The sequence below is a fragment of the Odocoileus virginianus genome, chromosome 15 (assembly GCF_023699985.2).
Source record: "Odocoileus virginianus isolate 20LAN1187 ecotype Illinois chromosome 15, Ovbor_1.2, whole genome shotgun sequence".
NCBI lineage: Eukaryota > Metazoa > Chordata > Mammalia > Artiodactyla > Cervidae > Odocoileus > Odocoileus virginianus.
The window spans coordinates 6,525,641-6,548,440 of record NC_069688.1 but is presented as its reverse complement, the minus strand read 5'-3'; the positions used below and the strand labels follow the sequence as shown (position 1 = coordinate 6,548,440).

At 49.0% G+C, this 22,800-nt stretch overlaps 2 protein-coding genes across 5 annotated transcripts in view; one reads left to right on the top strand and one right to left on the bottom strand.

The window, feature by feature from the left end:
- The window catches only part of TG (thyroglobulin), a 238,090-nt gene that overhangs the window by 152,223 nt on the left and 63,067 nt on the right, over nt 1–22,800 (top strand). The gene's annotated exons all lie outside the window — the stretch shown is intronic.
- The window catches only part of SLA (Src like adaptor), a 65,235-nt gene that overhangs the window by 10,509 nt on the left and 31,926 nt on the right, over nt 1–22,800 (bottom strand). For 3 of the 4 annotated variants that reach the window (XM_070476974.1, XM_070476975.1, XM_020910746.2), the window contains 4 exons: nt 14,530–14,675; nt 4,520–4,619; nt 3,603–3,689; nt 91–194 (listed from right to left, as the gene is read on the bottom strand). In XM_070476974.1, the coding sequence (XP_070333075.1) occupies nt 91–194; nt 3,603–3,689; nt 4,520–4,619; nt 14,530–14,675 (437 nt within the window). Of the gene's footprint in view, nt 1–90; nt 195–3,602; nt 3,690–4,519; nt 4,620–14,529; nt 14,987–22,800 lie in introns of those variants that run through there. The other variant, XM_070476973.1, reaches the window with a different exon arrangement.

The window sequence follows — 22,800 nt, the reverse complement described above, 5'->3', positions numbered from 1 at the left end:
AGGGGACCTGAGCCAGCTGATGCATGAATCAGCCCAGAGCAAAGCTTGTTCTCTGACCCCCACATGGAAGATGTGTTCAAGGCTGCTCACCTTTCTTGGTCTCACTCTCTCTGATCATGAAGGAGCCAATCTTTGTGTCCGGGAGCTGCAGCAGCTCCTCAGCCTTGTCTCTGCCCAGCCCTTCAAACAGCCAGCTGGGGACAAGAAAAACAGCTATGAGTACCCTGAATGTTCCCTCCCCACCAGAAGACAGGAGGGATGCAGAAATGGTCCAGGTCCAGCTAACATAAAACCCACTGTTGGGATTGAAAAAAAGAGCAAGGTAATCAATGGTTCATCATTCATTTATTCTTTTAATCTTTCGAATAGTTTCGAAGTACCTGCTGCAAGGCAGGTGTTACATAGCATAATTAATGACACGGAGAGGCACACAGCATCTTTCTCATCCTGTTTCTTAAATGCCAGCTACATGGTACCCATTCTGTATTATATAAAGCATCTTAAAACATGATAAGGGACATTTTGGGCAGTTTATTTAATGTCTATGTTCCTTATACTCTGACTGCTCAGCTCCTGCATCTGCGGGGGCAGGGACTGTGTCTATCGTTTGGGGTTTTGTCTTGCTCACCTGGGTGTCCAGGTTATCAAGCCATGGTATATAGCCATGAAAGAATGAGTCAATACGAGAAATAAAGAAAGAAAATGAAAGAAATGGCGGTGCCTAATTTCACCACCTGACGCCCCACCCTGCATACATTCTATTTCCTCCTTGTTTTCTCCCTTTCAACACGTTTTAAACTCGGTTGTCATTGCACAATGCATTTCTTTGCATTTTTTTTTCACTTCACTGTTATAAATAAAACAGTTATAATACTGTTAATACTATAATACTTTTCAGTGTAATGCTCACCTTCAGAGGAGAGTGGGCACTTTGAATATGCTTTAGAAAGCAGCTGGGAACACAAAGGAATCTGAGTTCTGAGGGGGAGGGCCCTGACTCGTGTTGCAGAAATGCTGTTGGCAGTTGGCTGCTGTGTATTCGGAAGAAATTGCACATCCCTTCTTAATTGATGTTGTGTTTCAGGGAATGGGCCCTGGCTTTTGATCACATGTCTGGATGAGCGAGTACTGTGACAGTATTAACACTCTGCTGTTTCTCACTCTTTAATGTTCCCCGTGGCATGAAAGCAGGCCATTGGCGTGGCTGGCTGAGGCTTCCCACCACGTGTGAGAAGCCCGCAGACATAACATCAGATGCCATTTTATTTATGTGCTGGTCTCCAAGAGTGCTGTTGTTGGTAAGATCATGGTGACGCCATATTCGGCCAAATATTTCAACTATTCCCTTAGTTCTCCGTGATGCAAGGCATATTAATTTGTTTAGCATACATGATAAACCTTCATCCTTTCAAGCCCTTTCATGAGATTCCACTTATAAAAATGAAGATAATAAAACAATGGTGATAACAACATCCATGCGTGAATACTAATTATGGGCCCATACCATATCACACACTTGAAATCTAACCTTCATATCAACCACCTAAATCAAGAGCATACTCTTTATCCCCCTGATGAGGATGCTGAGGGCCAGAGTGATTAAGTAATTTGTTGAAGTGACCCCACCCGTGGAGTAGGAAATGGCAACCCACTCCAGTATGCTTGCCTGGGAAATCCCATGGACAGAGGAGCTTGGAAGCTGCAGCCCATGGGGTCACAAAGAATTGAATTTGAGCGACTGGGCATGCACGCACCTACATCGCAATGGACAGTGCTAGAACTGGGATGCATTTTTCCAATCCATTACCACTGTGCTACACACGCTGTCTTCCTGCTCTGGGTTTTCAGGACACTATTGCACCAGCTGGAACTGGAAGCTCTGTAGGGTCAGGATTACATCTTACTCATCTGGGTTCTTCACCCCCCGTCCCCACTCATGCCGGTATTTAGCACCTCCTCTTTAGCACGAAAAGTACTGATGCCTGTTGGCTGAGTGCACAGATGGATCAGTGACACACAGCTAAGAGTTACATGACTCACGTCTCTTTCAGAACGTAACTCTCATAGCAACCACCGCCCCTTCCTCTGCTCAGCTGCGTCATCCTCAGCACAGAGACAACTCTTGGTATCCATCATCAGAATCAGTAACACTGAATGACATGCACTGGGTTCCATACTTCAAAAAACTTAGGCAGTTCGCTCTGCTTCCCAGGTGAGCAGGTGGCTTGTAGAGTCTTTCTCTGACTGTAAGGAAGTTATTTCTGGACCCCTCAAGTGAAAAGTGGAGTTCCCTTCTCCCGTCCTTTATGCCAAGGTCTGGCTTTGGTAGCTGGACAGATGAGGAGACTGTGGTTCATGGAGACTGAGGAATTTTTTCCAAGGCCCCACAGTGGAAGCCAGGATGAGCCACACCTGCCCTGGCTGGGGTGTGCTGGCCACCAGGGCCACCTGTCATGTCCCGTGGCCTCTTCTGTATGACTGAAGGGAAGAGAAACATCTTTGCTTTCTCATCTGCATGCTCTATCATTTAAAGCGGCTCCTCTTTTGCTTGACTTCTCCATTTGTCCGGGTGGGTGTATAATAAGCATTTTTGGCACCATGTTCTCCATATGCTGGATATGATTTGATAAGAATGTGGCTGGTCTGTATTGAGTGGATTTCCCAAGTGGTTCAGTGGTAGAGAATCCAGCTGATACTGCAGGAGACTCAGGGGACACGCGTTTGATCCCTGGGTCGGGAAGATCCCCTGGAGGAGAAAATGGCAACCCACTCCAGTATTCTTGCCTGGAGAATCCCGTGGACAGAGGAACCTGGCAGGCTACCATTCATAGGCTCATTAAGAGCTGGACACGCCTGAGCACCCGTGCACCCACAGTATGTGTGGAGCACTGGTGGTAACACCAGGCACAGCTCCGAGAACGCTGTGTTTCCTCTCATTGTCCTCACAGCCCGACTCTGGTCCCATGGCTGTAGATCATCACTCCTGTCGTTCTCTACTACGGTCTTATTTAATTTAATGAGTGGGGACAGGAAGCTGACACGTGCCCACTGTCATACAGACTCAGTGAGAGTCTGGATTTGCGCCTCAGATTGGCTGACTTTTGTCTGCTGCCTCTTGTGATCACAGTTCCTGAATCCTTATTGCTATAGCAACATCACATTATACCTGCGAGGTCCCTTATTCATCTTCCTAATGGAGAAATTGAGTCTCAGAGAGAGAGAGGGTTAACCCAAGGACACCTCTGTCCTTAGAGACTGAGCTAAGCTTAGAAGTGACCCTGCTGAACCAACACCTTCCTTTCCAGTGTCCCCTGCTGGGATCTCTCTATGCACTGTCATAGAAATGAAATTTAGTCACTCAGTCATGTCTGACTCTTTGTGACCCCGTGACTATAGCCCGCCAGGCTCCTCAGTTCATGAAATTCACCAGGCAAGAATACTGGAGTGGGTTGCCATTTCCTTCTCCAGGGGATCTTCCCAACCCAGGGATTGAACCCAGGTCTCCTGCATGGCAGGTGGATTCTATTCTGTTTGAGTCACAGGGAAGGCCACATTCTCATAGAGATCGTGCTTTATTGATGCTATTTTAGAAATGTACTCACCCATGGTAAACTCTGGCCACGCATATTCCAGGAATGTAACTTTCTCGACCGGTGCTAAGAGAGATGGCTTTCCACCAGCCCCCTTCACTAGAAGGATAAGAACAAATAGAAAAGAATGACTAGGGAAGTGGTGAGTAATTGAATGAATGAACAGAGTAACCAGATGAAACCCAGGGTGCACTGGGATGTTCCTTTTTCAAGGTCTGTCCTTGGCCACATTAACTAGACTTTGTTCGTTTGAAAATTTAGTTTTTAAGTGTATCCCCCCATTTTGATCTAAACAGAAATTCTTCCCACGTGCTGGCAATAGCCACCCTTCAGTGATCAACAGCTGTTTCTGGCTTGTCTTCCATGGTTGGAGGCTTTTTAAAAAATAAATGTTTACTCTGCTAAATTAGACCCTGAGGTGTAACCAAGATAGTTTCACATGTCTACATCAGTGAGGATCTAAATGAAAGGGGCTCAGACCCCCTATGTCTTCTATAGCCTTTTTCAAATCTAAAAGAGACAACAGGTCAGAAGGCAATACCTTTCTGTTTATCATCAGAAGTTTTTTTTTTCTTCACATCCCTGAGTCCTCTTCCTGAGTATGCATTAATGTATAACCTTAACCTTGCCCATGTCGGGGGGAGATGAGGCCAATATAAGAAACAGAAGCTGGATTGTAAAGGGTCTCAAAAGCCAAGTTAAGAAATCTCAATTTTATCCATTAGGCAACTGGGAGCCAGTGAAAGTTTTAGAGCGCCAGCGGCAGTCAGGAGGCTTAAGCCTGGAGGCCTGCTTTTTGGGCCAACTTTCTCACCTCACAACAGGACCAGGACCCATGGGGAACCAGACAACTGTAGCAAAAATCTAACAATTCCCACCAGCATTGAGTTCTTCAGGGGCATCGTAAAAGTTTTGGAAAGCTCACTCACTCAGAAATCACGCGCAGTTTCTCCCCACGGCGGAATATTGGGGGACTGATGTCAGGAGACGGGTAGTCGCTTAGCACAGCCAGAAAGTCACTATCCAGTTCTGGGGAGACAAAACCAAGGAGGGGGCAGAGGTAAGACCTTCCTGGGGACTTCACAGCAAAAGGCAGCTGATTGTTTGGAAACAGCAATTTTCAGTTGGCCCTCCTCTCTTCAGGAATGGTGAGTCAGGTGCCCGAAAGAACCCAGAGGGCCAGGTGACCTACTCTCCTGCTCAGCCCTGCCCTGGCCTGGACGTCTTCATCTGGGAAAGGGGGATCCAGAGGTTTTTGAGCTGAGGTCACGAGGTCTGACTCCAGGGTGTTCCCTTGTGTCTACTGATCCATATACTCTTGGGCAAGTCCTGGAATGCCTACTAGCCTCCATTTTTCCATCTTTAAAATGGGGCTAATAACTCCTCTTTCCAGGATTTTTGTGAGATAAGATGAAAGTATATAGCAGCACCCATGAATGATGAGATGCTGTGAAAACATCCTGTCTTATTACCATGACTTTAGGTACCCTCCTTGGGGCTTTCGAGTCCTATATCTGCAACTTATTGAGGTGGGGGTGTCAGGGCTAGGCCCCGTGAGTTCTGGGGACCCACCAGGACCAGGAGGTTATTGACTCTGAAGCTCAATAAAGCCCTTCTTCCCCACAGAATGTAAGGTGCCAAGTCAGAAGTCTATTTAACAGGGACCTTTGCTGGTGGAGAGGTAGGAAAAAATCAAGTACTCATCATACATATGTTGAAAGTAATTCTGGTGCAGTTTTGAAAAGGAAAGGTTACTTTCTGGTTCATTCTGGTTGAGGTTAGTACAGCTTACTGTAGACTGAAGATAGAGTGACAGCATGTGTGTTTGCCTTTTGTCACTAAGCAAGGCCTTGTTTCATAAGTGATTTAGGTATCTCAGCTACAGGGGAGTATCAGGGTACATCTTTGGGGAAATAGCTTATCCTACAGACTGGAAAAGACTCTGATGCTGGGAAAGATTGAGGGCAGGAGGAAAAGCGGGTGACAGAGGATGAGATGGTTGGATGGCATCACAGACCCAATGGACATGAGTTTGAGCAAACTCCAGGAGACAGTAAAGGACAGGGAAGCTTGGTGTGCTGCAGTCCATAGGTCACAAAGAGTCAGACATGATTTAGTGACTGAACAATAACAACAACAAATTGGCAAAGACAGTTATTGTTTGCTGTGATGTTGCATTTATTAGTCTATTTGCTGGCTGGGCATCTGAACTCAAAATTCTGGGTAACATACTATTTATTCATTCATTCACCAATTATTTGCTGAGCCCCTACTGTGGCTCAGGCACGGTGAACAAGGCAAGCCAAGTCTCCCTGCTGTCATGGAGCTCATATTCTAGAGAATACATCAGTCATGGAAGGAGGGGTCATTCATTCCCTGCCCCGTTCACCCCAGGCAGGCTTGGTGGCCACCTTCTAGGATCTAGGTGGGACCTCTAGCCCCTGTCCCTTACAGCCCACCTGTCTTGTCTCCAACTCACATAGTCTCCATCAGACTAAGTTGAGAGAGAGCTTAAATATGAGGACGAGTAAGAATAAATGAGAAATGAGTGATTACCATGGAATAGTGTGCTCAGCTGCATTGTTCACTTGGGGAAGCTGAGTCACAGACAACACACCCTGTAAGAACAAACGTCCCTGTGTGTGAGATGGAAACCAAAAGTGACTCACGGTGGCCGTGGTCGTTGGAGTCGGGGAGGGCTGGTGAGAAGGAGTGGAATCCCCGGGGAAGGCTGACCTGTGAGGTCTCTGACCCTCCCCGCACCTGTGGGGAGTCCTCTGTCATACTCTGCTTTGCTGAATCAAGAAAGAGTTCTTCCCTCGTGCAGCCCAGACCTGGTTCAATAATTAGTGGTAGCGCTACAGTTGGGCTTCAAGCCCAAACTCCCGAGTTCTAACAAGGGATGGAACCAGACTTGGTGGGACATGAAACCTCTGTAGATCTGGAGGTCCTCTTTAAGAAAAAGGGCATGAAATTGCAGGTAGAATGTTAGGTAGCGGACGGAGGAAGGCATCATGCCAGGAAGCCAGGCCCAGTGCATCAGGTTTGTCCAGATGCTGGTAAATCGCCCTGGTTTTGAGGCTGATTCGCGGCTCTGAGTGTGGTCACATTTTCCCCTCCGGGATGTGGGTTACTCTGGAAAATGAGGGGTTGGAAAATGCCTTCATGACAGAAATCTGTTCTTCTTTGATTGGCAGCTCCCAACTATGGAAGGACCACTTAGTAACAGGGTCTCCATTGCCTGCATTGCTCTGAGATGGGCCCCTGTGTTTTTCCCAGCTGGCCAGATTACCCATCCTCAGAGCCAGTCAACAGGCTGTTCCCTCCACCTGGACCACACTCTGCTCTCCCCTCTCTCATCCCTCCCACCTCTGTCGACTCAGAGGTCACCTGATGCTCAGGAGCCCAGCCTTCCTGTGGTCCTGCTTCTCTGGCCCTGGCCTTTGCCTTTGAGGCAGTGAGCCGGGGTTGTATGTGGTGTATGTGTGACCATCAAGGAATGGCTGTGAACTCTAGGAGGAGCAGTCTTGTGCACCCAGCCCGGGATGCTCAAGGCAGGTTTCCCAAATGAACACGTGAGGAGGTCCTGGTGCTACTAGGCCTTGGAAAACTGCCGTCATGCTGAGCTTTTTAAAGGGTCCAGGAGAAGGAAGCCTGATGTGTGGCAAGCAGGATGGTAGGGGGTGAGGGTGGGGTGACGGAACCAGACCGTTTTGAAAAACAAGCGTGAAAATGAGACGCACAGCTTTGTTATCTGTGACAGCAATGGAACCTTGAAACAAGCTGTGTGTTTACAAAAGGAGCCGGGGCTTTGATCTCCGATTCAAGATTAAGGCTGTGGAACAGAGCAACCGCCTTTTCTTAATGGTAAAAACAGAAACAAAAACAAAATCCCTTTATAAAAAATTTGTTTCAAGCAGGGGAAAACAGGCTTCAGGGGCTGGAGGGTTTCAATTTCACAATAACAGAGTTGAGTTTCCTGTGGAATTTCCGTAATAATGATGTTTTTTGATAGCTATGACACTTAAGCATCACTGAGAAAAATTGAGTTCGAGCTTTGGCTTCAAGGTTATGGCCCTTGCTTGGTCTTTTGCGAGGGATTTTAGGTCCACCCCATCACCTTGTTTCCCCAGCACTGGAAAAACAGACAGCAAAGTCAGGGGGAGATAGAGTTTGGTTTGTAGTTTTGTGGGAAGGGCAGCTGTTTTAAGTAAGGTCTGGGTCTAGAATCCCACCTAAGTCTCCATGAACTTTGGTCCCTATGGTGAAATTAATGCAAAATAGAAAACTTAAATTTGCTCATAAAGCTCAAATGCATGATTATGGACTTCTGTAGTCCCTAGCTTTGTGGAGAGCAGAGCATTTGAATTAAGTCAGATAAATGAAGGATACAGGGAAGAGTTGCTCAGAGGAAGCAGACAGAACTATTGCAGACTCAAGATAAGGAACCAAATTAAGTGATGAGATGCGTGCTGGGCAGACAAAGGAGAAATCTAGGGAGAGCTTTCAGAAGAGAGGACCAGCTTTGAAATCAATCAGGCTGGGCTTAAATTCCATCTCTTCTGTATAATTGTTCTGTGAGTTGGGGAGAGATTTATTTTTAACTCATCTGAGCTTGATTTCTTCATCTATTAAAATGGGAACTATCACACTGCACCTCTTGCATCAGGTTAGGATTCATGAAGAAGTGTATGAACAGAGCCTGCCTCAGTCAGCGGTAGCTGGTATCGTGTTTACGGCAGGGGGTGAGGTTATCATTTCCGTTGTGATCCCAGGCCAGCCTCAGCCAGTCGTGTTCTGAATTTTGCAAAGCCTCTAGTCCCGTAAATTTAAAAATATTCTTATCTTCTAAAAATAAACGCCATTTGGTGAGAATAGAAGATGCAATTCAAGAGACCAAATATTTGCTGATAGCTGAATGCAAAAGTGAGTCAGATTAAACACACTGTACAAAAGTGTAAAATAGGAAATGAATCCAAAAGTGGAAGGAGACCGAGGCAGGAACTTACTAGCCACAAATATTACTTGGTCACAAGAGGACAGGCCCTTTTTTTGCATTATTATTCCTTAGAGTAGCATTATCATTCATTTTTTTGTTTGGTTGTCAATTGTATAAACAAGTAGAATTTATTGATGTGTAAGTTTAGTAAAACCTAACCACAAGGCTACATTTACAGTATTAATAGTCCTGGAGACACAACTAGTTACATTTAAAAATATATAGAGAAAATCTGTGCTTTTTTGCATTTCAATACAAACTAATTTTTTACTATATGAATTTCAGTGGCCTGAGCCATTGAGAGAAAGCCATATTAATTAGCTGCATAGGAAAATAACAATTCAAGTGCAAAAAAGTTTTTAGTTTATTTGGCTGCATTTGGTCTTGGTTGCAGTATGAAGAATCTTTTAGTTGTGGCATGTGGGGTCTAGTTCACTGACCAGGGATCAAACCCGGGCCCCCTGCATTGAAAGCCCCAAGTCTTTGCCCCTGGACCACCAGGCAAGGCCTATCATTTCTTCTAAAATGCAGAAAGCCTTTAGTAAATCCCATGTATAACCATCTTGCAAAAGCAGGCATTCTTTACTTTCTTGGCTCCAATACAACACAATAAATATACGGAACATATATTCTTATTTGGGCTTCCCTGATAGCTCAGTTGGTAAAGAATCTGCCTGCAATGCAGGAAACCCTGGTTCAATTCCTGGGTCAGGAAGATCTGCTGGAGAAGGGATAGGCTCCCCACTCCAGTATTCTTGGGCTTCCCTTGTGGCTCAGCTGGGAAAGAATCCACCTGCAATGCGGGAGACCTGGGTTCGATCCCTGGGTTGGGAAGATCCCCTGGGGAAGGGAAAGGCTACCTACCCACTGCAGTATTCTGGCCTGGAGAATTTCATGGCTGTATAGTCCATGGGGTTGCAAGGAGTCGGACAGGACTGAGCGACTTTCACTTTCATCTTCTTATTTAAAAGGTGAAGAAAGCAAGGCTGAAGGAGTTTCAGAAACATGTTCAGGGGAGAGCATGGAGTTTGCCGAGCTCATGGTGAGGTCATGAAGCTTCTTTGCTCCTTTTGGGACTTAGTTACCAAGCTCTGCCCAGTTTACCTTTGACTCATGACAAATTGGGACAAAAACTGATTTAACTGTGGCTTCAGAATTGACACAAAGCTACTCAGTGCAGATGGTGGGACAGGAGTTAACCAGCGTAGTGAGCTCAGCTTCTTGTTTTGCATTCCCTTGAGTCATGCTCAAACTCATGGCCTCCGGAGGAGTCAAAGCAGGTCTTACTTTTAGTTATTTTTCACAGGAAATACCCTGGCACCAACACACACATAAACAATGAGACAGGCCTGGGCAGAGTGGCCTGATAGCAGGTCTGCTGAGTTCTCTTGGTCACCATGGGCCACTTGTGCCTGTGGGTCCTTTGTATTGGCCTGGAAAGGGAGACACAATGGCCCAGAGAGGTCTTCTCTGTCAATTAGATGGGCAAGTGTGGGACTGAGCAGACTCTGAGGCTCTTGGATGGGACATCGAGGTGGAGAGTCTTGCCAAAAAAAAACAACCAGCAAGTTGAGGGCCTAGTTTCAGAACCAGGTAACCTAACAGCAGACTCCGCTCTTGACCGCCCGCTCTCCTCGTCACAGCTGAGCACCGCTTATACTGCATGCCTGCTGAGTTGCTTCAGACATGTCCAACTCTGGGGACCCCATGGACTGCAGCCCACCAGGCTCCTCTGTCCATGGGGATTCTCCAGGCAACAATACTGGAGTGGGTTGCCATGCCCTCCTCCAGGGGATCTTCCCAACCCAGAGTCTGCACCTGGGTCTCCTGCATTGCAGGCAGACTCTTTACCATCTGAGCCACCAGGGAACTCCTTGTATGCTGGAACACTAGCCCTCTGAGCCTAGTGTTTGTGTTTTTTTTTAATGTTAATTTACTTTTAAAAATCTTTAATCCCATTCTAACCAATGTGAAGTCAGGTTTGGTGGATTGGTCATAATTTGCATGGTATCCATGAAATGTACAAATATTACACGTTCAGTGCAAAAGCTGAATGATGTTCGTCCTAAAGCCATCGTATGTACCAGCAGTGGAGTCAGTGAGACCAGATGGGGAATGTGCCTCTAGTTAAGAGCTGACTTGGGTTTCTGTCTGTCTTTCACAAGGCCACTTGAGTGTCTGTGTCATTTGCTCTGGTGACCACACTGTCCCTCATCCTAGGGAACACCTGTCCTTTTAGTAAGTCCATTCCCTCCAGGCATATAATGTCAGGGTGATGGGGGAACTCTAGATTCAGGCCACTGGCTTCCCAAATCCCAGCCATATGGCCTCAGGCAAGTAACTGAACCATCTCATCCCTCAGTTTCCTCAGCTGCCAAGTGGAGATGCTAACAGGGATGAACCTCAGCTCTAGGTGAGAATCCAGAGTTGATGTGTCTAAAGCATGTGGCCTCATGACTGGTGCATGTAAGTACCAAGTAACTTGAATTTCCGCTTTTTACAATGACAGAGAGACACAAGGGAGACAGGATGGCTTCTCCTCTCTCGCTCCTTGTATGCTGGTGTAGCAGCAGGTCTGTGGTCTGCAAGCTTTAGGCAGCTTAAGAGGCACCAGGAGACTTGTAGGGAATCAGGCATGCTGCCCCCTCCCACCATCCCTGGATTCTGATGAGCAGGTCTAGAGTGGGGCCCCAAAATGTGAGTTTTTAAAATTATTTATTTATTTGGCTGTGTCTGGTTTTTGCTGTGACATGTGAACGCTTAGTTGGGGCATGTGGGAACTAGTTCCCTGACCAGGGATTGAACCTGGGTCCCCTGCATTGGGAGTATAGAGTCTTAGCTACTGGATCACAGGAAAGTCCTGGAATCTGCATTTTTGATGGTTACCCAGGGGATCGAGGCAGGTGGTCTGAGCACCACTCACTAAGAAGTAGTCCCCTGGCTCTGAGACTGCCTGCCCCTTCTTCCTCCCTAGAACCCCACCCACTCCTCTTTCCACCCACCTGGGCAGCACTCCTGATGCTATGTAAATACACAGTTTAGCATTCTTTCCACCTTGCATAGAGAGGGGTCTGAGCAGTGTCTGGGTTTGTGTTACCACCTCTGCCAGTGAGATCTCATTTTAGGTCAGGGTGATAAGGTTAGAAATAGGGAGGGGAAAAAGATCACAGCAAGGTGACTGAATTCTCTTTTTAGGGTGGAAATATGCCATTTCCTAGCTCTTTGGGAATTCCCTGGGTCTTACTCAAGTTTGTTCCACCTGTGTCTGGCCCCAAACAGGAGTCTGAACCATGCATAGAATTTGCATAGAAAATAAGCTCTTTGGATGATTTGGGAACAAGTCACGGAATCCCCACTTTAAAACTTTTTCCGGGGTTGGCGGGGGCAGGGGGGAAGACCATTTAGATACAGCCTAGAGCCATCGGATAACCTCAAATGGAGTTTAAAAAAGGAGTGCTTCCACCCACATGTGTCAGGTAGCTGCTTTGTGCTCTCATCGCTGCTGGGGAAGAATTACTCTGATCTCCATGGACAGCCTGCCTCGTGGGAGGCTGAGCGACTTCCCTGTGGTCAGACAGCCTCTGCAGGACAATACCAGAAGCCCAACAAGGTCATCTGCCTCTGAGACCTGCCCTATTTCCAGTAAGCCCTGCTGTCTCTCTGGGTTTTATGATATTTGTCTCTGGGAACTAATCAGGAATAGTCTGGAAAGCTTAGTTGAGGAGAACACAGACGGGCAAATCCATATTCCTAGGCATTCACAGTCCTGCTCAAGAACACTTGTTTGTCTAGAAGTCCACATTGCTGGCCTCTTGCTCATCTGTATATGGAGCCTGGAGCTGTGGGGCTTTTGAAGTCAGTGGAGGCACTGTCTGTTGGCCTAAAGATTCTGCTCCCGGGAGACCTCCTGGGTCCTCGAGACCAATCAAATGAGTAAGCAGGAGTGTTGGCTGAAAGGTGCTTGTTCCATGCAAACCCACCTTCTTTACATCATTTGAATCAAGACTAATTCACTTAGCATCGACTGTACCACCTCATCCCTTATTCAAGTAGGTGTCAGAGGAAAGAGGAAATCAAGTTAGGACTGATCACAAAGGAAACTTTTCAGGGGTGGGGGATGGAAAAGCCACCGGCTGCCAGCACTTGATGTGGTTGCCTGGATCGTAAACCGGGTACCACCTGGGGAATTCTCGGAACCAGGGGGCGGAGGGTCGGGGAGACCCCTGGCCCTCTTCTCTAGAGGCACCCTCCCACCCACACAGTGGAAAAAGAGAAACTTATTTCATGATGATTTGCATTGAGAAAATAAAGGCAAATGGGCGAGTCCTTGGAGGCCCATGTTTTCATGGAGTTCGCTCAAGCATGCTGCCCCCGCCACCCCCGTGGGAGAGGCGACCTCACAAGATGGGCTCCTGGGTGATGCCTCCCACGGGCAGCCGGGGCCCTGGGCCTGGCAGAATTGCTTTTCTAGAAGTGGCCACGGTCAGAGCAGGAGACTGACATGAGCTGGTTGGGAGGAGGTGGGAGAGGTGGTCAGGCCTCAGCCATGCTGCACAGCTGCACACAGCTCGGAACTTTGCCCGGGGTGCACTCACTCCTGCCCCCTAATCATGTGGCTCTGCCTCCTTTGTCTGGGGGAACATTCTCACTGTCTTCCCCCTTAGGTCTGGGGAGGGGTGTTGCGGAGCTGGACAGGACAGTCACTAGAATTGCCCTGCATCTGACTTGAGCAAGGACGGAACAGGAGGGTCTCCGCACAGTCATGAGACTGTGGATATGGAGTGTCTCCATTTTGGAAGAAATGAGAAGGTGGCCCCTATTTCAAGGGGTCACAGATGTCATGGATTAAGCGGCAGGTGGGGAGACAGGGCTTGGTCTGGCTTTGTCCATGCTCGTGTGGAGCTGTGCTTAGCAGACATTGTACTGGGCTGCGCCTGTGAACTTGGCCCAGTTCAGTGCTGCAAGGGGCATGCGGGGCACCAGGTGGGGTCACCCCTTAGGAGAGGGGGATCAGACTCCAGGTGCTGTGATAGAAGTTGGGAGATCCAAGTGTCCCAAAGCCCCCAAGACTCACCCTGGAGACCTGATGGATCACCAAACCTGGCCATCCCCTTTCTGACTCCCTAAAGGACCCAGTGGTACGTCCTCACTGTTCTTATAGGAAATAAAGGTGAGGGTGTTGGCGGCCGCCTGCGCCTCTAAACCATGGGTTTGCTCTCAGCCTATCTTTCTTCTTGCCAGTATCCCCTCCCAACTCTCGGGCCATCCCTGCATGACTATGGCTTCGAGAGTTGGGCTCAGCCTTGCATATCTGGAGAAAGCTGTTCCTGTCATCCTCGATTAACCCACCACACCATGCCCTCTTTCTAGGACACCTGGACCCTGCTGTCCTACAGATGCTCACAAAGATTCCTTTATTTTCAGGGAGATTTCTTAGGACTACTGGCTAGCTTCATCCAGTTACACTGAAAACGTTCTAGCCGAGCTTTTGTAGCATTATATATCCATGCAAACATTATGTACCCACGATAGTATCATACACTCAGGATAATATTAATATACCCATCATAATATTATATCACGGTTGGCAAGGAATGGTAGAAAAAACCTAGGTTTCAGAACCAGACCAGCTTAGGTTGGAAATCTGACTCTACCAATATCTGATATACAAGTTGCATTTGTTTTGTGGGCCTCAGTTTCCCCACCTATAAATGAAATAAAAGGATCGAACCAGCTACTTCGAAATTCCATCGTAAAATGACAGCGGCTTAGCATCCTGGCAGGACACCATTGTTGATCATTTTTAGCATTTAATCACGAGCATGTTAACACTGGCAAAGCAAGAGAGACAGTATAAGGAAGCCCTATGTACCCATTGCCCTGTTTTAACAGCTGTCAGCACCCCCATTGCCCCATCTTCGCTGAAGAAACCAGACTTACCCTCTGAGCTGGGCAGCGGCCTCTCAGGGGGCGCCGGGGTGGATCGCATGCTGTTCCCCATTTTCCTCTCTCCCCAGGCTGTCGAAGCCGCTCGAAGCCAACGGCACAGGGGATCCACACGGGGAGTCAGCCACGCGCCGAGCTCTCTGGGTGGAGAATGACCCAGTTTAGAGCACATCCTGCATCATTTTTTCAGGCCGCTCGCTTCTTGAAAGGCGGGTGTTTTTATGTGAAGATGAGATTCGTGAATGTTGGTTACATTTGCGCAGCTCTACTTCTTTTATCAAGGGAATGACAGAGAAAAACCACAGAGAGGGAAGTTGCTAGCAAGTGTTGTTGGTGGAGAAAGTTTCCATTCCTCGTACGGCTGACAGCCAGCAGCCGGCAGTGCTCGTGTGAGGGTTGAGTGCCTCTCAGACTTCCCACCCCAGGGTCTCCTGAGCCCGGACCCTCAACACCCACGGTCCTGGCCTCTGGAGCTCTTACCCTGCAGGAGTTATGTGGCTCCGCAGCCCGAAGGGGATGGGAAATGGGTACTTTCTCTTTCCACCTTGCCTATTCTGTTGGAGTTTCTCAACATGCTCTAAGCAATGGGGACAAGTGAAAACCCCTAACGAGGCTGTTTGTTGTCTGCTTCCTGTGTTGCTATAGCACTTTGGCACCTGCTGTCGCCTTTGATTATCGCAGCATCCTTGCATCCCTTACCCCATTTTGCAGAAAGGAAACTGAGTCTCAGAGAGGGGAAGGATTTTGTCCAAGGTCACACAGCATGTAATGGGGAAGTTGGAATTTGAACAGAGAATGCTAAGTCTCTGGTTTAATTGTTCCATACTGTTCAAATGCTAAGTCTCTGGAACATCGTTCCATAATTATTCAAATTCTGGCTCTGCACATGGAAGCTGGATGCCCTTGGGGAAGTTCCTGACCTTTCCCTGCCTGTTTTGGGGAATAATAATGAAACAACATTGGGTTGTGGCTGCAACATTAATAGATAAAGCCTGTGAAACGCTTAGAACACAACCTGGCAGAAAATTAATAGGCGTAAAAAAAAATTAATAGGCGTAAAATTACTAGTTATTGCCATTTACAGTATATTTTCTGAAAGTCCATGGTGAGGGAAGCTCTAATTCTGGGTCTTCATACAAGTATTTTAGAAAGGGGCTTAAATGATCCCAGCATAGAAGTGTCCTTTCAGGCTGCTTGGAGCAGAGGAAGTCCACACCTATAGACGAGAGTTATTCCCGTCCCTGAGGACAAAGAAAATTGATGAGATGGTGTCTCACACTCTCCAGCCAGTGTCTAGCCCACCTGGAAACTTGCATTCCACCCCATTCTTTGTCTCCAGTTTAAGATCGAGGCATTATGAGTTTGAAAGGGCCCTGAAGTCAGCCCATCCAGCCCTTGCATCCTTCCTCTATGCATTTCAGGTTCAGATACTGGACAGATCAATGCTCCCAGAGCAAGACCTTCAGAGACTGAGGGAGGTGGGCACCACTTCCTAAAGGGTGGGGGGGAGGCATGGAAGGGGGGTCTCCGTGGTATATTGTGAAACAAGGAAACCCAGCAAGCATGTCCTTTGAAAGTTAATCTATTTTAACTAGTTACATGAAGTTTATCACTTACAACTCAGACTGAGAGATTGTAGTATCATCGAGTTCTTCCTAAGAGAATCACAAGACTTGTCCAGGCTCTAAACTTACAATGCACTGCAGAGCATATGGCTGGATGGGCCACTTGCTCAAAGGAGAAGGCCCGCGTTCTGATACTGTTGGTCTTTGTGACTGGAAACAATGGGGGTAGTTTAAGGACGAGGCAGCTTTGATGCAAGATCAGGGCCCTTTTTCCCCACCGTCTCACCTCCCCCCTCCCCAAATTCAGCCAAGAGGGCGCTCTGTCCCTGGCAGGCCTTTCCTGCAGGCCAGCAGGTTTCAACAGCATCACCCTGGCTCCGGGGGGCAGGGGTGAATTTTCTTTGTCTCGGGTGTGGTGCAGGCACTCCTGGAAGCATGCTCAAAGAAAGTGCTGGGGAAACCACGCTAGTGAAGGGAGTAGCAACCTCACTCTAAAGTTTCATGTCTGCTGTGTGGGACCTTGAGCCAGCACCCGGAGGAAGGGGGACCTTGGGGTCCCACCCAGCGGGCAGGAAGGCTGCTGCCTCTGGGGCTCCACCTGAGGTTTGTCCAGGGAAGGGGGAAGTAAGCAGACTGGCTCTGGGGAGTTGGTGCCCCGCATGGGATGCACAGACATCCTGAGAGGCCCTACTGCCTCTGTCCTGCTCCCAGCAACTTCCTGGAGCCCGTGGTCACCCCAGTCCCTCAACCACCCTGTCTGTGGTCACCAGGGCTTCTAGTGGAGCTCTCAGGACACATGGGGAGTGGCTCTGCAGGCCTCCCCATGGAGATATCACTCAAATGTGTGCCCACCTTGCCCCCTCACACTCCCAACGGTCCCCACAGCACTGCTGCTGACTCTGGAAACTATGCCCCTCTCTCTCTGCAGCCTGATACTTGGTCTGCAGGATCAGCTAGACCCCAGGGCTTGGGCCTTTCACCCCTACCCGGAGCACCCAGTAGGCAGGTGAGCTCTCACCCCTGCAGACCCCCGGGCCCCTTCCCTGCAGCATGTCTTAGCCCCAGTCCAGGTCCATCTTCTCCCCCAGCCACTTCCAAGTGACGGCCTCCAGCCATCACGTCCTACTCTCATCTCTACATCAGCAACTCCAGGAAAGTTGCACAGAGAGACTTTGTTATCTATCAGAGGGAATTCTAACTTCATCTCTTTCCAACAACTTTATCATTCTTCTCAAGGATGTGTGTGCTCTTTGAAGGGATTCAGGAACTACAAAGAAAATGAAAGTGTTAGTTGCCCAGTCATGTCTGACTCTTTGTGACCCCAAGAACTGTAGCCCGCAAGGCTGCCTACTTCATGGAATTCTCCAAGTAAGAATACTGGAGTGGCTTGCCATCCCCTTCTCCAGGGGACCTTCCTGACCCAGGGATTGAACCCAGCTCTCCCGCATTGCAGGCAGATTCTTTGCCATCTGAGCCACCAGGGAAGCCCAGGAACTACAATGCAGGAAAACAAAAGATTTGAAACTTGCATTTACAGATGAAAAAACTGAGGTCCATCCAAGGAAAGAAACATACCCAAGGTCTCGAGACGAGATGGAGTGGATGCTAGGAGCGCGAGGTCTTGTCTTCTCCCTGTTTCTATCTGGCAGGTGGGCGCACGCCAGGAGCAGGGGCTGTGTTGGACTGTAAGCTCCTTATCCCGCTCGTGCTAGTCAGAAAAACCATCAGTCCACCTGCTCCTTAGAGGTCTGCTGGCTGATTTCCTATCATCTCCAGGGAGGAGCGAACTCATCTGAAGGAGGCTTTGATTTGAGAAGAGCGAAAGTGCCCCCAGAGACTGAGAGCTGGGGTTTCCCTAATGAAGTGGCTGAGCAATCTGATTTAATCTGTGACAGTTTTGTGCAGTGGCTGGAGGTGGGAGTGAGGGTATGAAAGGCATAATTGCTTCTAGAAACAATAAGGAGAGGGCCAGAGAGAAATGAGTTAATTAACACTGGCTCCGCGCAGCCTTGGGTTCTTCACCCTTTTCTTTGTGATGTCAGATGTCAGAGGGTGGAAACTAGCCTTCACCTCTTCTTTGTCCCCCCATCTTCGGACCAATGTTGCTTTTTGTTCTGTGAAAACTCGGGCTTCCGTTTACTCTTCTTAAAAATGAAATGAATGGAAAAGGTGATCTCCAAGGAGAGAGCCGCTGAACCTCTTTCAATTCCAGCAATTTCAGTGACCTTTTGAAAATGATTACTAAAAGACCCATCATCACCTTCTTATGAAGTCCCATTACACGGAATACAAGCCTTGTCTTTACACCTCTCAGGACATGGGCAGGGTGGTTTGTGTGGGTGATGAGCAGATGCCAGCACCTTTCATCTTCCTGGCATCCTGGGAGGCAGAATTTCTGGGTTCACCTTCTCAGTGTGGAGGTCAGCTGGTTGGCTCCCCGGCCCACACACCCGGGTCCGGAGCCCCGTGGAGCGGGGATGCAGGGGCCTGCCTACTGGCCCTGGCTGTAGAACCCTTGCCTTTGCCCCAGGGCCATGCTGCCGACTGCACCAGGAGGAAGCCGGGTCCCCATAGGACTCTGGTCAGCAAATGGCTGGCCACCCTTTGAGCGGACCCCTGGCATGGAGGGGTCAAGGCCTGCGGGCCCTGCCTTCTCAGGCTGGCTTCTGTCTGACCAGATCAGGGATGTTTCCATCTGGGGCTCTGTGTTACTGGGTGGACACGGCGCCTGCCGCTCACGGGGCAGCATCCCAGGACCACTCTGTGTGTCTCATCCACTGTGTGCTCTTAAGGCCAAGCCTCGCTCTGGGGAAGGAAGTAACCTGAACCCCTTCATAGTGCGACAAGGGGACGGCAGCTTGAGGAGCCCCAACCCGGGGAAGGCAGGTCTAGCACGGTCGGGTAAGCGTGGCGACAGTCGGGAGGTGAGAGCTCACTTCGGGGCGCAGCCCTCCTTTTGGAATCAGGTGTTTCTCCCACAGAGTGTGGCAGCGGCAAGTCCGTCCACGTGACCTGCTTCTAAGGTGTGAAGGCATGGTGGCACGAGTGGGGGCCTCGTCACCCATCACCTCCGAACCCCAACAGCAGCTGTCACCACAGAATCGCCAGCACCGCCCCTGGGTGGTCAGCCCTTCCTCTGCCGGGCACCCAGCATTTTACAGACATCACACTCCCCTACCCAGGTTCTCACAAGAGCCCTGCTCTTAGGTGACATGAACTAAGTAACGGGTCCAAGGTCACATGAGCAGTAAGAAGGCAAGCCAGGCTTTACACCAGGTCTGCCTGACTCCCAAACCCATTCTCAAAACCACCATGGAATGCTGTCCTGCTTGCCTGCCCTCGGGTCTAGTCCAAAAACACAACCGAAAGTGATTTTGAAAGGTCTCCGAAGGAAGCTTTGAGGGCCATAAACGTTGGGGTGGACCTTTAGCCCAGGGGACACAGAGGTCCCCAGAGGTCTCTTGGATGTCCGGTTGCAGTGATCGGAAGCCCAGGGCTGGAGTTTTAACTGGGGGAGGGGGAAGGACAGGAAAGAAGTGCGAGTTAAGGTCTGCTCAGGTTCAGCTGTCACGGCCACTAGTAGGCGGCCTGGGGTGGTCAGAAGGGCAGGAGTGAGTTGTGTGGGAAGTTTTCCAGCCTTTCAAAGCATTGTTTTGAAGAACTGCAAGTGCTCTGGGGAGAAAAAAGGTCAAAACAAAGCAAAGAAACAAAAACTAGCCATACTCATAACTACGTGAGTTTTATGAAACTTGAACATGCGTGCTTAGTTGCCCAGTCATATCCAGCTCTTTGTGACCCCTTGGACTATAGCCTGCCAGGTTACCCTGTCCGTGGAATTTTCCAGTCAAGAATACTGAAGTGGGTAGCCATTCCCTTCTCCAGGGGATTTTCCCGACCCAGGGGGTTAAACTGTGTGTCCTGTAGCAAGTTGCTGCGCTTCTCTGAGCCTCCCTTTCCAGATGCAGAAATTTGAGATACTAATCCGTGCCCTGAAGGGTTGTTTTAAGGATTAAATTAAGGTCATATCTGAAGCGGAGATAAGTGTGGTAAGATGGGATCACTACAGATTTACCCGCTGGATCCCCAGGGGTACTGGGTGGCCAGCTAGGTCACCGGGCAAGCTTGGGCAGTCCTTCCCCTCCTTTAGGCCTCAGGTTCTCAAGTATGATGGGGAAAGGGTTGGGCCAGACAGTGGCTCATGGTCCTTTTGTCTCAACTACCACCCACCTCACACCCTGAGTGGTACCCAGTACCTAACCAACCGCCCTGGAACTTGTTCGGGGCTGCCACCCGCAGCAGGGGCCCTAAGAGCTGGGCCAGGACCTTAGCATCGGTTGGCTCCCCTGCCAGAAATCTCTCAGGATTTCCGGGGGCACCCTACCACATCCTGACCTCGCTCGGCAGGTGTGCCAGCCCTGTGACCCATATCGTTCCCAGCTGTCCTCACCAGGCAGGTGCAGCCACAGGCCCGTCCTCCCTGCTCCCCAGGCCCATCTTGTTCTTCTGCCCCTCTGCAGAGAAGGAGCCTGCAGTCCAGCTGGCTGGTTGTAACCTGTTCTAACAAAGTTTCCCCAGAAGCTCAACATGTGAAATAGATAAAAGCAAGCTTATTGGGGGTTGAGGGCTCAGCACTCCCTACCCCTTCACTTCTCCAGAGAGGACTCTCTGACCCTAGGATATCATAAAGCACCAACTGGAGATGAGCAGTTCAGAGTCCTCAATTACAAAGAAAAGGCTCAGAGATGGCAAGCCATATGCTCAAGGCCGCTCAGTAATTTTGGATAAGTGCTATGACCCGCCCCACCCCCCCAACCATCCAGCACTCTTCCCACCACAAAGAGCCACTGACCATTTATCAGCATTGACCCACGTGTCCACGAGCCTATGTTCCTTTCACCCTTGGGTGTCCGGAAGAGGATCTCGTATACCCTCAGGATAACAGGGAGTCTCAGCTTTACCCTGAGACTGGGATAGACACATCCTGGAAAACATTTTACGGTCATTTTAGGATGTCAGAGAAAGAATCCAGATCTGGGACCTCTTGGTGCTGGGGCATATTTCAGTTTCATCTCTTAGGAAGTTGCTAAACTTCTTTCCACTGCTTTTTGTTCATTTCTGTTTTAAAACTGAGCTTAGCCATAGCTTCCTTGCTGAATTTTCACAAGTAAGGATTAGAGAGTATGTGTTACAAGATTAGCACATGGCTGGGTGTGTGCGTGTGTTGGGTCGGGGGAGAGTGCTCTGTTGCTCATTTCTCTGCCAACAGTAAATGTGCTGCAAGTGAGCACCTTGACCCCAGACCTAGCGGGATCCGTAAAACGGTGTCCAGCGTGGAGAGGTGAGCGATACAGTTATTCCTGGCATGACTTTAACATCTCACTGATATGAAAATTAAAAATTTCCCCATTTCTTTTTTTTCTTTTCTAAATCAGCTTTTCATACTCAAAATGACCACCCCCCTCCTCCTCCCCACCCTGCAATACACAGGGCTGGTGGGATATGGTATCTCTCAGGCTGTTGAACACCGAACACTTCCTGACAAAAAACCACGTTACAAATGAAGTCAGGCCAGGTCCTAGATACCTACATAACCTACAAGCTGACAATCACAATGAGCAAACAGTCAGAAAGCCAATTATTTTGATGTTAGATCACAGAGATATGCAATTGCACAGAATGGGAAAGCAGTGAAGATGAAATGGGCTTTTCATTTCAAACGTAGATGCCTGGGAAATGCAGGTCTCATCAGAAGGTGGAGGTCAATGGTGACGCAGACGGAGAGGCAAGAGGGCCTCTGGATGCCTGGGCCTGGGCGTGGTGAAGTTAGGGGTTCCTGTATTGCATCACTTTTCCCAGCAAGACTTGGGTTTGCTCTTTGTACAGATACATGAACCACTAGCAAGGCTCACGAGCTTATCAAGGGAGACGGAAATTGCTCTTTTGTCTCTTAACGGCCTTTGCATGTGCTGAGCTGCACGTGAATCACTTGCAGATGCCTAGGGTGGGGACCCCCTACGCTACCCTTTCTCAGCTCAGGGGTTCATCCTTGCCTGCTCAGGGTCACCCGCCTTGCCTGCAAAGTGGATTATGATTCTAACACTCACTTGTGTGGTGGTTTGATGAGTGACTGTAAGTGCCGTGAAGACAGAGGTCTGTGTTCACTCAGACCTGAAACACACAAGATGTTCCAAGGGGAAAGAAAAGGAAGAGATGAAAACTGAGGAGACCCCGTGCCCGGGAGAGGCACACCACAGCCATCAGGCCTCTTGTAGGACTGAGGAAACTAAAGCCAGAGTGTCTGCATAACTTGTCTGGGTTTATCAGCGGGCTGGTAAGAGAGGAGGCAGGGCTTGAACCCAGGCATCTGGCTCTGGAGCCCAGCTCTTAAGTCCTCTGCTCTGAGTCATAAGGAGGTGGACAGAGGGTTGCATAAAGCTTAATCGACCCCTTTTCTTGACAAGATCGTGGCGCTGCTCTTGTGTGCTCGGGGGTCAGCTACATCATAGCTGTTCAGTAGATAGACCAATCGGTATATTGCTAAAGTAGCGTATCTGGAAGTGGGTTCCTGACCTACCGGGCTCTTCCAAGTTCTATTCACAGGCTGTAATCTTTAAGTTGATTGTCCATGTGACTTGGAGGGTGTAGGGGTCCAGGAGAGTAGGGGGAGATGGCACATTTGTACTCTGAGAAGGAGCGTGAC